Source organism: Grus americana, chromosome 18, assembly GCF_028858705.1.
Source record: "Grus americana isolate bGruAme1 chromosome 18, bGruAme1.mat, whole genome shotgun sequence".
Classification (NCBI taxonomy): Eukaryota; Metazoa; Chordata; class Aves; order Gruiformes; family Gruidae; genus Grus; species Grus americana.
Window position 1 is genome coordinate 13,851,477 of NC_072869.1, and position 15,837 is coordinate 13,867,313.

The following is a 15,837-nucleotide window of genomic DNA, read 5'->3' on the forward strand; positions in this document are numbered from 1 at the left end:
ACACTGCCCTCCCCCCCATTATAAGGGAGATGTTGACATGCTGGAGAGGATCTGACAAAAGCCCCTAGTACTGGTCAGCCAGAGCACGTACCCTGTGAGAGGTGCAAAGGGAATTAGGTTTGTTTGACCTGGAGAAGAGAAGACTAGCAGGGGATCTAATTGCAGACTAACACTGCTTAAAGGGGTTGAGAATTAAGGTGCATCCAAGCTTTTCCTGCAAGTGCACAGTGAAAGGACAAAAGGCAATTGTTTCATGTTGCGAACCAGGGAAATTCTTTTTCAACAGAAGGAACACATTATTTACTACGAGATTGGTGCAGCCCTGGGACAAGATGTCTAGAGAGGCTGTGGAATCTCCATCCACAGGGATTTCCAGAATACATGTGGACAAGGCCCTGAGCAACTTCATCTAGCTTTGAAGTTAGCCCTGCTTTGAATAGGAGATTGTACTAAAGACCTCTAATATGCTTTCCAACCTACATTTTTCACTGATTCATTTGAACTCACTAATCCAGCAGGAAGAAAGTTGCATTCTTCTGTTTGAAGACTGATCAATTCACTGAAAAGGCTGAGGAACACAGAACTGGTACCAGCCACGGGAAGGTGACAACCATGCAGCTGGCAGGAAGGGTGGTGGTTGGGAAAGGATAGCATGGGAATGAGGCCTCTGGCTCAGGCACCACCCAAGTGAGCCATCAAATCACCTTGTTCAGCCTGTGAGTCTTCAAAGTGATGATTCCAGGGATAAAGTGCCAACCTCTTTTACCTATGACATTTTTACAGCATAGACTTGTAATCCCTGTCCCTGGAGATATTCGAAAGATGTCTGGACATGGTCCTGGGCAACCTGCTCTAGGTGACTCTGCTTGTGGGGTTTGGACCAGATCACCTCCAGGGTTCCCTTCCAACCTCAACTGCTCTGTGAGTCTGTGATTCTGATTTTATCTGTTGATTTTAACATTCTGTCCAACTCCAGCCACCCAGCTTCTCTCACACAGCAGATTTCCTTTCATGTATTAGCACCTCTGACCCTTGCTTATCACTTGACATCCTAGATGAATTTTAAACTCTGAGAATAAAATTTCTAATTCTAGTCCAATCGAAAAATTGTATTTATTGTGTGCATGTTTTCTGGGTATGGTCTTAAGATTACATTATTAGGATATGTCACCATTTGTTTTAAACTTTCTTGATCATCTTAATCTGTATCCCCAGTGTTGGACAAGGTGACACAAAGCAGAACCTTCCCCACTAGCCAGAGAAGCTCACTTGATTTTCAGAAACGCTTCTTTCTGCACTCATTCTGACCACAGGACACTTTCTGATAAAATCCTCTGGATATTTCCTTTCTTTCAACTATTTCCTAAGTACCCAAACCTTGCTCAATATATGAAGTGAAGACCGTGATTTTTTGATACCAATATGGATCACTGCTCCAGATAGTCCCTACGGCCAACTTCACAGTCTTTTGGGCAGCTCCAGGTCCAGGTGTAGCTTTCAGGGTGCCAGGAACAGTGACCCTACTTTTTCCCACTCACCCACTGCAGTTGGCAGAGATGCAGAGCAGCCTGGAGATAAAGGGAAAGGGCTGGAAAGAGTCACCTGTGGGGGCTGAGAAGAATGTGGGAGGTGGAGGAGTCACCAGGTGGACCCTCACTGGAAAATGGAGTGAGGAAAAGGTTGGCCACAGTGAGCAGTGCTGTGCTGGGTCTTCGTCAGAAGCAAGCGGTGGACTTGCAGCACCCATTTGCAGAGACAAAAGTTTACTGCCAAACTGTTGTTTGTAAATGTGTGTCAGCAAAAGCAGATTTTAAAGATTAAAGCTGTCAAGGGAAAACTAATGCTGAGTTTCCAAGAGTTTATGGAATTGAATTCTCATCTTCAGTACTACTCAGGATGAACATAGTTCTTGCCTAATTCTTAGAGACCTTCCTGTATGAGTCATTGTTCACGAGAGAATAGCAGCTTTATACACAGATGGTTGCAGAACAGAGACACCATTGAGAGGAAAACACTGAGACATCTATGTCCTGCAGATACAGGCACACACATATACACAGATCAACAACTTTATCCACAGAAAGCAGTCAGTCCTCAGTGTGTTCAGGCAGAGTCTCTGCTCTTTCATGACATAAGAAATCCCTGATGGAATTCAAGTAATGAGCAATTCATGCTGAAGAGGGAAGTTTAGTGTCAGTAAAATACCAATGTCCAAACTAGAACACTCAGGGGGAGTTTGGCTGGAGGACTGCCTAGCTGGATTGCTCTTCTTAGTTGGCCAGAAGCCTAGTTCTCTGTGGGATCAAAAGAAAAGATCAGATGCTCTGGGACCCAGCAAGCTGTTGTAGATGATCTGGCAAGTCCAGATCACACCAAGACTGATAGTAAGCCAGAGAAAAGGAGCTTTGAAGGAAGGTTTAGGTGCTTTCATCAGATGTTTTCCTGCTTTTCCAGCGCCTCTCCATGTGATCTTGGACAAGTCCCTTAAGACCGTTAAAGTAGATGATTCATGTAGGCTCATGCCCACTTCTCTACATGCAGGCCACTTTCAGTTCAATGATTCAGGTTTGGACATCAGTGCAACTATAACAGTATAAAGGTCACTGTGGGTGGGTTGTGCCTATGATTGCGGGCCAGCACTGCCTCAAATGAAACAGGCAAGGAGCAGGTTCCAAAATACAGTGTCTGCACTGGAAACCCATGCTCCAGAATTTTATGGATGTCAAAAGTTTGCATGGGCTCAAAAAATAACTGCCTTAAATAATGGAAACGAGCTATTAAATACAAGATACCATCTCTCACTGGGGAAGATCTGAACTATCATTTGCTGGAATCAAGAGGATGCTCTGCAGAAATACCTCTCTGCATCTGTCCTTTCCCCTAGACTTCTGCTATTAGATATTGCTGGAAACAGGATAGTAAACCAGACAGACCTGTGGTCTGATCGAGAACTATTTGTCTTATGTTGTTGTATAACACTTAGAAGTTGAGACCCAAATGGCCACAGCTTGCTTGTTACTGATACTGTAACTATATGATTTATAGAGAATGCTTCTTCTTCCTTTCAATGGCTTTTCCATTTAGCATGAAATAGTTAAACATTCAATAAATACAATTGTGTGACCTAGTGTTTATAGAGCTGGAAGGGGAGAGGACAAAGCTACAGTATCTGTCCTACTGAATATAAATGCTTAGGAATAATTGAGGTGGTCTAGAGTCAGGCCTGTCCTCTTCTTTGTGAGCATCCTGACCACCATGAAATTCCCTGGATATGCACTGCATATTTAGTTTGCACCAAGAGGAACAGCAGTAAGATGGACTGAGGGAAAGTCTGTCCTGAAATTCGGTAGCCAGCTGATTGGAGCACATTGTTGTGACTTGGGCTTTCCAGAGCCCCAGGAATAGAGAGATGAACACCTAACTGCTGGAGGGAAGGCATGGCATCACCATTTCAAACAAGGGTTTTGTGAGAACTGGCTGCTGTTGACACCTAAGGTGAAGACTCTGAGTTATGAGTCACATTTACATGACCAAATATGTGTCTGTCATGTAACAGGGTGGGACCTGCCCTGCCTTTCAAGAGGAAATATGTTGACTGGAAGTAGGCTGATGTTATCGGAACAGTTTGTTATTCTCAGCCTGCTTCCAAGAAAGGAGCTGAATGGAAGTAATCAGCTCTCCAGGTGAATTATCTTGGCAGGCAAATCCAGTTTAGTCTCAGGTGAATCACCACAAACTGTTTGTTCATGTAATATCACTGTCCATTTATAGACAGACACTACGTTTGTTTATGTCTGACTCTAAAATAGTAGGTACAGCTCTGGGCACTGTTACAACAAAGATGACTAAACCTGCCCTGGAACATCTCTAAGTTTTACAATGGCTACAGCCAGGCAGGGCACTGCATGTCTGATCATATTTTCAGAATTGACCTTGTACAACAGGAGTTCCAAGGTCAGCAGAGCCACAAGAAACACTGCTAAAGGCAGAAATCAAAGGTAAAGCCATTGTGTATCATTAAGTGCATTTTTAAAATTGTGTTTGAATCACATATTTGGTCATATGAACATGACTCATAATTCCAAGTCCTCTCCTTGGAACATTTGAGGTCCTGGATGCTTAAATTTCCAAGTGTGATACTCAAGAATATCTGGCTTAGAACATCCCTAAACTGCAGTTTGGTAAATGATGGAAGAGTCTTCAAGGGAAGCACTGCTATGTGTTGTCCTGCTCTTTCACTCCACCCTGTGCTTTCTCTTTGAGTTGCTGTCAGAAAGAAAACGGTAGACTAGATAAATTGTGTTCTGAGCTCCTGTATCTGTTCTTATGTCTTGCCTGTTCAAAGCATTGAGAATGGTCCCTTCCATCAAAAGCTATAGTTTTTAAGCATCTTAACAACCAGAATTATCTTTTATGTACAGGCTCAGAACATTTCCTCTTCAACAACAGAACTAATTTCTGCTAGTCATTTAGACTTCAAAGGTCACTTAAAGATCCAGTGCTACATGTGGCTTCTTTTTAGTCTCTTTCCTGGTTCCTGGCCTCAGGAGATCTCCTGGTGTTGCTGTGTCTTGCAAACAGGAAAAACTCTCCCATGTACCTATGCCAACCCTTTTTCATTTTCAGCTCTGCAGGATATTTTCAGTGAGACAGCAGGAGTAATTTAGCTCTTTTCCACGGGCTAGACAGATTGTCAGATGTTGCTTTAAACAAGTAAAACATTGACCATGCTGCTCCTACAGCTGTCAGATGTGAACTTTCTTCTGTTACTCCCAAGATGTTCTTAGGTCCCTCTTCAGGGAATCTGCCCATCTGTATAGGGCTTCTTTCAGTGGTATAATCTGTAAAATCATGGAATAAATTCTTTCCGACTGGATAACCATAACTGAGGCTCTCCACAGTGTTATATGAGATATATATATCTCTTTCACAGATAGCATTTCAGTGACACTAAGGTGTGTTAAAAAGTTAGATGTCTAAGACTGAGGTCTTCACCCTACACTCTTTGGCAACAGTCAAGGATAAAAAGGTCCTTTCAAGGTGAGATTTGTCTTACCCTAGCACAGAATATGTTCATGTGACACGAATTTTAGAATTGCTTTCTCATTGCTAAGTGGAATACCCTCCTAGAACAGATGACAGAGTACGACAGTTGTGATGGCTCAGGAAATAAGTTTGGAGAGATCTTAGAGCAGAGGGATTGTTTTGATCATTCAGTCAGACCTGCTGAGTACTGGCCAGAGAACACCTGCATCCAGCCAAAAAGCTTTAGCTGAGCTGGAGCAGATGATGGAAAACAAGACTGAGACTGAAAGCTGACCAATTCATTCCAATGCCTCGTACCCTTGAAGCTGCAAATTTGCATGTTTCTGGGATGGCTTCTGTATCTTCTGTCTAGAGACTCTGGCTCTGATATCTTACGCTAGATAAAAAAGCTTTCTATGCTCAGAAATATTTTCCCCACAGACAGTAAACATGTCACCCTCTAACATCCTTCACCATGAAGACGACACATGATGAAGAAGCAAACATAGGTGTAAACCTTTGGTAAGAGCTGCTCTCTGTGCAGGAAGTAAAGCCATTTTGCAAGTTGAGGAGAAGGACCAAACATATCTCAAGAGAAACTAACCATGTAATTATCTGCACAATGAAATGAGGATTACTTATGGGACCTGTTCAAGAGATACGTACCTCCATTGACTGACAGGGATCTTCTGACATGAACAGAGCCCTTCTGTTTACAGGCTGGACATTTGTACACAAGCCAACGTGAACTTGTAGAGACAGCTTTAGAAAGAAAATGTAAAATAAGAATGAAGTTAGTGTTTACATTTGGGCTCGCCTGCTGAAAAGATGAAGTTAGTAATTGCTTCAGGACGTGGACAAGCCTAGGACTAAAACCCTGCTAGAGTCTTTCTCATCAGGAAAGTTCACACAAAAAAGGACAGAAACCCACAGAAATATCAGAAAGGGAGATAAAGAGAAAGCAGAACAAGTTGACAGTATAAAAATAACAGAGGAAAAAAATATCAGAGAATAAACCAAAGAAAAATACTTAAGTATTCTGGCAACATTGAACATAAGGAAAGTAATATTTAGACTAAAATTCGTTGTTAAACATGAACGTTCTAAACTATTTGCATCTGTGTTCCAACACAGACAAAGTTGGGTTTGTACATGCTGAAGAAAAATATGGGGTTTTCGGTTTGATTTCAGTTCTTGCTATCTATAAATGACATTGTTAGAGAATACTTCTGATAGACACACCTGGATGTGTGCTGTGATATCAAGTCTGTTGCTTTTTGCCAAACAAGGCACAGCTGGTGTGATAATAACACATAATGGATCACAGTTCAATAATTATCAGCTTAAATACTTATCAAAAGGGGATGAATTTAAGCTATTTACTACAAATTCAGAGAATCAAAAATAGAGCTGTGGAAAGTAGTACAAAAGTTGTTGAAAGAATCTTAAGAAAAAACACCGAATAGCTCAGCTCAGAACACTGCTTAGCCTGTCTAAATGAAGGATAGCTACGTTGAAAGTTACCTTCTGAAATGTCTAGGAGAATGGCTACAGTCAGGCTACCTTAAAGAAAGGCTACTCACCTTAAAGAAAAAGGTATTGCAAATTTGTAAAACGCCAGGAAAAGAGAAAGAGAAAAATACTTTCATAAGGTGTCACATAAGTAAAAAGCCTGTGCAGCCCCAGGCCAGGAGACACACACATGATGGTACATTATGGGCACAGACGGTGGCAGTCGTTCTGAACTTCCTCCTGACTACTGACTGCAAAGCAAGAACAAATTCAAAGGAGAAATGGGAGGCTCTTCCTCCATGAAAAAAGGTGGAAGAGAAAGGAATCTGAATCTTAGAAACGGGACAGGCCATAGAGGAGTTAGTGGTCAGGTGGGGTCTGTGAAAAGGACTGAGCCCACAGCAAAACACCACAAATTGTGCAGAACTTGGAGTGACTCACAGAAGCACCTGCGTCCTTTACACTGGAACAGAAGTTGATGCACGTGCCTTGAAGTGCGAGACCCACACCAGCACCTGCTCCCACAAGAGCTGCACAAGCACGTGGCTGTGCACACACACAGAGGGCCACAGGTGGGTGGAATGCCTGACTTGCACTCACTGTAGTAGCTCATGTACACACCTGAGTCGAGGGAGTTACAAACAGGCGAGGAGCATCACGCACAGGTTGCAGTCACATGAACACCTGCAGCCCAAATGTGCAGCATGCAAGCAGGCACCCTCATACAGCAGAATGGGACACACAATTGACTTGTGCACGTAATCATAAGCCCAGTGGAGTTAGTGATATGCTGGAATGTGGAGATAGTTTTGTAATGCACATGGGGGGAATCACGCACACTGACACAGATCTCGTGGTCTCCAGAGTAGCGCGCATGAGTACACTGTAGCTTACCTAGGTGCAGACTATGTCTCAACCCTCCCTGGGTGGAGGATCTCACCAAACTGCAGAGAAATGCAGTGGATTTGAGATATACACACACTGCGCCGAGTCAAACAACACATCTCGAGTTTTGTGACTTGCACACATTGCGAGTTTTTGCCACACTCACAGTGGATTGTGTCACACACACATCGAAATGAATGATGTGTACACACATAGACAAGTGTGCATGCATATTCTGGCATCAGTCGTGCACCCCTGTACTGCAGCAAGGCTCTCCTGTGGACCAACAAGGTTCTCAAACACATGCGCAACGAGTTCAGTGCTCCCACACTTGCACACACCTAAGGGTCTCACAAATGCACTGAAGTAGATGCGTGTTGTACCCGCAGACATGCAGTGCCTGGGAGGCAATCAACAGAGTGAGCACCAGAGGAGTCGTGGACACGTCTGCGGGCATGTCTGGCTCCCAGCGGTCAGTGGGGAGAAGGACCCCGGGGTTGCTGGCTCTCCTCTCACAGGGGTCTGCGTACAGCAGCAGGTTTGTGCCCTCCTTTCCCCTCTCCACCACTGACGACAGAAGGATGCTGGGTGGCTGGTTGGATATGGCCGTGGGGCTCTTGCCGGGCAGATCCAACTCCTTTTGCCTTATCCCTTCCACACGTGTGCTGGTGTGACTCTTGCACATGCAGCAGTGAGCCTCTCCTGCTCCTCCACATGCTACACATGCTACTGATGGGTACCACACTTGCAGATTGTTGTGCAGCAGGTTGCACAAATGTGGGTGAGACCCTTGTACGCGCTTGTGGTGCAGTGAGTCACACAGGTCACTGCTTCTTACAGGTGCTCTGGAGTGAGTCTCTCATGCACAGGTGTGGACAAGCAGACACACAGCCAGCTTACACACAAACACGCAGTCAGACACATGCAGCTGGGTCTCACACGCTTGCCCCATATGCACACCTACAGGTCAGTCTCCTCTATAAGTGAGTGTCATTCAGGGGGGCTGTATACACAAACGCATGGGTGTGACACACACAGCTCAGCCTCAAAGATGTGTGCTCACATGCACCCCGATAAGTCACGCTCACAGGTGAGTCTCACACATGCACAGATGTGCCTCCTGCACAACCCAACATATATACACCTTCATACCAGTTGAGTTTCATACAAGATTGAGTTTCTCACACACAGTTGTGGGAAAGTCTCATACACACACAGAGATATGTGTACCATAAACAATTCACAAGATGCAGTACAGAGTCACTCGGGTATGTGTGCCCTGCCTTTCATGTACACCCATGCACGTGTGGAGATCTCAGGCGCTATATGGGCGAGTCTCATAGATGCACATCCTCTCACCCACACGCACACACACACACCTGCACACTGCCTGTGTCAGGCAGCCCGCCCTGCAGCAAGCTACACGTACGTGTACACCTGGGCTTCATACACATCCACACCAGTGCTCGTACACGTATAGGCATATGTACATATGTCCAGTGAGCCAGGTGTGCATACCTGGACAGAAACACACACACACTTTCATACACATCTGCATGCACAAAGACAGGTGTGTCTTACTTGCACACACACACAGGAGTCACGTATGTGCTAGAGAATGAGTCAGGCATGCACAGAGTTGGTTGTGCACACATAGTGGGTGTTCATAAACAAAATACACACATGGTGGTGTCTCACACATACTTATGCACTAGTGTGACACAGATGAGGGTGTCACACACACAGACATGGTGCATCTCTCACATACACATAGGTGTTACACAGACCAGGGTGTCACATACAAAGAGGTGTCTCACACATGTGTGACTTATGTCCTGCAGTCAGACATGCACACATGGAGGAAGCTGTGCACTCAGCTGAGCATTGCAGAGACACACGCTTGGGCCTGTGTCACCCACACTTGTATGTTTCATACATGCTTGGGTGTGTCACACGATGTCTTTCAGGCAAGCTGGATTTCACACACTGGAGTGTGTGTCACAAATACAGTGTCAGAGATGTCTCACACTCTCACACAGACACAAGTGTCTCCAAACACACACACGGTGTCTCAGACACATAGGGCAGTACATGCAGCTGTTACAGACACACATGGTGTCTCACACACTGGCTCTCACAAACACACCGGTGTTGCACACACACATGGATGTCAGGCACAGAGTGCCTCACACACTTCAGACACACTTAGTGTCTCATGTGGCCCCTTTCACAGACGTGCACGGGTGCCTCTGTGTCACCGACATGGTGACTCTCATACCACGGGTGCCTCTCACAAACACCCACGTGGGTATCACTAACGGACCCCTGGGGTCACACAGTGTCTGTCCCCCACACGTAGTGTCTCTCTCTCACGCACACATACACAGAGGTGTGTTGAGCACACAGATGACACACGTCTCCCAGACAGTGTCTCACACACACACCCACGCACACGCACGGCGTTTCTCGTGCACTCGCACACACAGGGTGCCTCACCCCCCCCCCCCCACGAACATACACGCGATGTCTCTCAGGGTCACACACGCACACGGTGTGTCTCTCTCTCTCTCTCTCTCTCTCTCTCTCTCTCACTCACCCGCCGTCCCGCCGACACGAGCGTCACGCGCGCGCGGAGCTGCTCTGCCCCGCCCCGGCGGTGCCCGTGGCCTCCCTGCGCCGGGGCCGCCCCGCTCCCGCTGCCGCTGCCGCTGCCGCCCGCGCTCGGCGCCCGCGTCCTCCGGAGCGGGGCGGGGCGGGGGGCGCGGCCAGCGCGGGCCCTCCCGCACCCTGCGCGCCGCGGGGCGGGCAGCGGCGCCCCGGGCGGGCGCGGAGCGGCGGCCGAGGCCGGGGCGGCTGCGGGCGGAGCGTGACCGCGGCCGCCGGCAGGATGTCGGGCTCGCGCTGCCAGACGCTGTACCCCTTCTCGGGGGAGCGGCACCGGCAGGGGCTCCGCTTCGCCGCGGGGGAGCTGATCACGGTGCTGCAGGTGCCGGACGGCGGCTGGTGGGAAGGGCAGAAGGAGGACGGGCTGCGCGGCTGGTTCCCGGCCAGCTACGTGCAGCTCCTGGAGGTAGGAGCCGGGCCGGGGCCGCGTCGAGCGGGCGGCGGGAGGAGGCGGGCGGGCCGGGCGGGGGAGGGGGGCGGGCGGGAGCCGCTCGGGGGCCGGGCTGGGGGAAGGAGCCGTCCCGCAGCGCCCCGCGCTCGGCTCGCCGGGCTTGGCCCGGGGGCTGTCCCGCTGGCCGGCAGCCGGGGGTGCCCCAGCCGCCAGGTCTGCTAGCGACGGGGGGGTGCCCGCAGTGCGGGGGGGCAGCGCGCGGCTGCAGACCGGCGTTGCTGTCGGGGACCCACCTCGGCATCGCTCTGCCCCGTCCGAGGGCCGGGCAGGTGCCCCGGCCACCCCAGGGCCGCAGTGTGCGGGGTGCTGGTAAGAGTACGCGGCACTTGGGGGAACAACCCGCCCGGCCCCCGTCCGGCAGCCGGAGCCTTTGGTACCCTCAGTCGTAGCCACGGAGCAGCAGAGTTAAGGCCGCATGGCAGCTGCGGGCAGTCGGTGGCTGAGGCGATGCAGCTCCCGTCAGTCATGCGTGTGGGCCAGATGCTGGGCAAGTTCCTCTCCCACCTCTCTCTCTCCCTCTCCTCTTCCCTCTCGTTTCCTTTCACTGAACATCTCTTGGCTTTACATTGTGGAAGAGGCAATTCAGATACATCCCTTTTGTCGCAACAGTTCCCCAGCTGGCTGGAGATATACCTTGCTGCCGTATGTGTGGCATTGCCCCAGAGAGCCCCAGCAGAGTTGGAGTCGGTTGCCCAGGCTCAAAAAAATGACTGTCCATCAGGATGCTGAGAAGCTCTGTTAGCTTCAGTTGTTTTCAGGGTTCTGACAGCTAGGGCAGCAGTTGTGTTCCCACCTCAGGAGTCCTTGTGTCTGAACTTGTTTATTACTTTCTTTCCCATGCAAACAAGACACAATGTGAGTGTAAAATATATGTCCATGAAGAGTGCCTTCACAATCTCTGCATTTCTGAAAGTGAAACCTGAAACAGCTTGTGTGCCAAAGCAAGAACCTGCCATGAGCCCATCAGTCCTTCCCTTGCTGACCATGCCCTGTTGTCATTTGGAACTTAACCTAGGATGCGGGTATGGAAATGGTCTCCTGAACCAGTGTCCCTGTGGTGACTGGGCTGAAGTGATTAGCAGCACGTTTCTTGGGTCTCCCTCTGTTTGACCTTCAGGTTTCTAAGGGGAATCAGCCAGCCTACTTTGCTTATGTGCAAGGCAGGCACTTCCCACCCCAGGTTTTCCATGCACGCCCTCTGGGAACTCCAGAGTGGCAGGAAGAACAGCCCTAAGCAGAACCAGGCCCACCAGATGTATGCAGAGCACTGTTCGGTGAGCAAAATGTTCTACGCAAAAGGACATTTTGCCTATAGATCTGGCATTGCCTTTTGGTTTCTCTAGTCCAAGTGAATTAAAAAAATCTGTGATGTTTCCCTTGGGTTTCTGTCTCTCATTCTTAACTGGAAAGACAGGAAAATTTCCCCACTCAGTGCTACAAGAGTGAGGCCAGGGACTTTTCTATGCCACTGGAGCACTTGAGATTTCTTTGTTAGTTAAAAATGTGGGAGTCCTTTTGTTTGTCAGTTTTGCCACCTACAAGATCATATGTGAATGTTTGTGGTTTCACAAATTGCTAAATATTTACACATCTAACCAGGAATTTAAGAATTGAGGCAAAATGTATCATGAGATGAGACAAACTCTGGTCAGCAAAGGCAATGGGAAATCACTTCTGCATACACAATAACTTTGTTTTCATATCATCTCCCTCTCGGAAACATCTCTCTTCTTACTTAAGTCTGAGCAAATTGCACCGTGCTCAGATCAGTGTCTGCAGCCCCCCAGATGTGCCCTTCTCGCCCTTGGCTCATGTACCACTGAAAACTTTGGTGCAGACCAATTGTCCACACAGCCCAGCCTCCTTTCTCTTGAGCAAAGCTTTGGAAAGAAGGTAAGAAAGATGGCGAGTGCCAGGTGGTGTTCGCTCCTTTTCTCCAGAGGTGGTGCCTAATAAGGACTATGAGCCGGAGTTAATAAATATGTCAAATGAGAGGTAATTAACCCAATTAACCAAATTTATGGGACCACAGTACTTGGCACACATTACAATAGACTAGATGTGTGAGAAGAAGACAAATCTGTCTGTGTGTCTCTCATGGCTCTGTGCAGGTAGCCTTTCCCCTGTGTGCAGGTATGCAGCTAGCTTGCTCAGGGACCTGATCTAACTGCAAGACACCATGATAGAAATACTCTCCTTCTCTGGTCCAAGCCTCAGTCCAACCACATTGACGTTGGAGCTGGCATCAGGGAGGTGATGGCAATGCTTAGCCAGATGGGGCCATGAACACGATTCTCCTTTCGGCACCAACCTGCACTTATGTTGGCTTTGGGTGGCCCTGGCCCTGCAGCTTTCAGTAAGGTTCAGCGTTATTTTCAGAACTGAACTTAACCACACGCTGTTGTTCAAAGAGGAAGATGTTATTTATTCCCGCCCTCTGTCCTGCCCTCACTTCCCCATGCCCAGTTCACTCCAGCAGGTACCCATCCTCCTCTGGCGCCCTGTAACCCATTGTCCCGAAGGACACCTGGCTGCATTTTCTGCCAGGGCAGTAAAGAACATGGCTTGTGGCATTGTCCAAGGCATGCCAGGGCTGGTAGGGTTTGCCTTGCATGGCACACACCCTTTCTTCTCAGCAAAGTCTGTCAGGTGGCTGGGTGCTACCAAAAGGAGATGGCCACCTTCTGAAGCCTTTGTAGCTTTGAGCCTGCCACGGTGTATAGACAGGCAGGCTGGATTTTCTCATTCATATGACTTCAGGTTTACCAACACTGAAATCTCCTCTGATGGTGCTGCTCTAAAGTCTGCACTGAGTTTTGGTCTTCAGCTGAAAGAGGGAAGCAGGAAAGGTATGAAGGACAGCAGCTGAGAGGGGAGTCTCTTCCACCCCTCAGCAGTTAGTTTAGCAGCCAGTCCGCAGCGTGCTGGTTCCTGCTGGATGAAAGAGGAGAAATGACCGCTCCTGATGCTATCTCTGACTTGGGAGGAACCGTGCTGCACCAACAGCACCTGCGTCTCTTCACAGGCAGCTGGGCTGTGGAGCTGCCAGCACTGATCATCCGCATGCTGCCACATGGCTCTACTTGGCTTATCCAGGAGCTGGGGATAGGGCAGGCTCTTCCTCCTCATGTGCGCTCCCTGAGTGGTAGCTCTTGGCTCTTGCAAAGAAAAATAGGTATCCATGACTGGTGGTTAACCAGAACTGGTTTTAATGGCAAATGTGGAGTTGGACAGCTCTGAGAAAACCATGAAGGTGGCTTGTGGGAAACGAACTCCAGTGCTAGAGATGGGCATTCCTGAGGGATTGCTGCCTTTTGCCTCCCGAGTTCCCTTGCTAGCAAAAATGTGTTTTCAAATCATTCATCACAGAAGATCAAGGAAAGGACCAAAGCTGTAGTAAATGTGGGGCAAGGGAGACACAGGGAGGTAAAGATGTTTGGCACCCTTTGGTTCCTGCAAGCCCACAGTGGAGGGTTAGCAGAAAACAGTGATGACTGGAGGTTCCTGCTCATGGCAATGATGGAAACAGTGAGAGCTGGAGGAGGACTGGAGGAGTGCGTGTAAGGGATAAGCCAGAAACAAGCTGTTTCTGTGAGCTCTGGAGAGGATACAGTTGTCATAGAGCAAAAAGGGTAGCATAAACCAAAAGACTATCAAAAGCAGAGAGCAAAGTGAGCAAGGGAGGATAATAGCTCTGTGATGGGGTTCCAGAGGGGTTCCCTGAGGCCCGGCTGGTTGGCAGTGGTGACGGAGGCTGTTGCAGTCTTGTTCACAGAATCACTGAGTTGGAAGGGACCTCTGGAGATCAGCTAGTCCAGCTTCCCTGGCCATGTCTGGTCAGCTTTTGAGTATGTGCAAGGATGGTGACTCCCCAACCTTTCTGGGCTATCTGTTCCAGTGTTTGACTACCCTCAGTCTTTTATTAAGTTTAAAAGGGATTTCCTGTGTTTTAATTTGTGCCCATTGCGTCTCATCCTTTCACTGGGTATCTCTGAGAACAGGCTGTCTCTGCTTTTTTTACTCTCCTCCCCCCCCGCCCCAGGTTTTTATACACATTGATAACATCCCTCTCAAGGCTTCTTGTCTTTATGCTAAATAGTCTCAGTTCTTTCAGCCTTTCCTTGTATGACAGATGCTCCAATCTTCCCTTAATCATCACTGTGGCCCATTGCTGGACTCTCTCCAGTACATCCTTGTCTTCCTTGTGCTGGGAAGCCAAGTAATGTTTCTTATACTCTTGGAGACAGTAGGTTAATGGAGATTCAGCCCCCCACCAATATTTTCTGAACAGAAGAATCCATTGACACCAGAGGAATCCAAAAGAGTGCTTTCAAATTCATATGGTTTTGCTTTGACGGAGCTTGGTCTGTGAGCAAGCAACACTCTTCTGCAAACTCAAGGGCTTGGAGAAGGACGGATGTTGTTGCTTGTGACCTGTATTCCACTGAGTAGATACGCCATCAGCTTCACATTCACCCTTCCTTTGGTGATTTATAGCTATGTCAGCCATGAGACCTGAAAGTCAGGGACTAGCAGCTGCATCTTCTGACCATTTCCTCCCTTGTGCATACTTCTATATTTCTGCCTGACCTTTTGACTGTTTGAGCAGAGCCATGCAGGGATCCTCTGTACTAGGCTGTTGCAGTCTCAGGTTAAGCAATTGTCCTTCCCAGCCTGGTGCAAGGAGGAATCTGTGTAGATACAGGTGATGAGCAGTCCTTCAAGCCAGCACTGCCATGGGGAACACAGGTACAGAGCAGGTGGAATGTGGTATGTGATACAGCGAGGGATTTCGTAACAGCTGAAGGTAACAAAATGTTTCCTACCCAGAGGCTGACTGCCCCACCAAGTATCAAGATGCTTGGGATGATGATGTGTGTAGAAAGATGTGTACAGCTCTAGACCTGAGAGCAACCTTGGACAAGTCTCAGGTGTGTCCCAGTTTGTCACAGTCTTTCTTGGTGCAGGACAGCATAGATGTTGAGGGTAGGGTGGTGTTAGACCTCTGGGGTATGTACTCCAGGAGATGCTTTGCATGGGACCCTCTGGGGAAGCACTGGCTGTTGCGTCTGCCTTTTCTAGAGAAGTGATTTTCAGAGGGGTGGGGAGATGTGTCATTCAGTCACATTTGCAAGTGGTTTGTTTTAAAATCTATTTTGGGCATTGCTTTTTGTGTTTAGCTAGAAATCACTTATATAAGCAGCAGCAGTAGCAACATATGCAAATTCGCTGAAAATTGTCAGCACTTTTTATAGCTTCAGTCATCCCACAGATGTAAGTCTCTGTATGAAGCACAGTGT

At 48.2% G+C, this 15,837-nt stretch overlaps 1 protein-coding gene and 1 long non-coding RNA gene across 8 annotated transcripts in view; one reads left to right on the plus strand and one right to left on the minus strand.

Moving 5' to 3' along the window:
* Positions 1–36: 36 nt before the first annotated feature.
* Positions 37–10,131, minus strand: LOC129214560 (uncharacterized). The gene is made up of 4 exons (XR_008579730.1): positions 10,019–10,131; positions 7,432–7,481; positions 5,692–5,787; positions 37–4,841 (listed from the first exon to the last, which is right to left on the minus strand). It is a non-coding gene; the product is annotated as an uncharacterized LOC129214560 (long non-coding RNA).
* Positions 10,132–10,162: 31 nt separating this feature from the next.
* GAS7 (growth arrest specific 7) overlaps positions 10,163–15,837 on the plus strand; it is a 144,657-nt gene continuing 138,982 nt past the window's right edge. For all 7 annotated transcript variants that reach the window (XM_054846406.1, XM_054846410.1, XM_054846405.1 and 4 more), the window contains exon 1: positions 10,163–10,492. In XM_054846406.1, the coding sequence (XP_054702381.1) occupies positions 10,310–10,492 (183 nt within the window). In that variant the 5' untranslated portion in view covers positions 10,163–10,309. The remainder of the gene's footprint in view (positions 10,493–15,837) is intronic.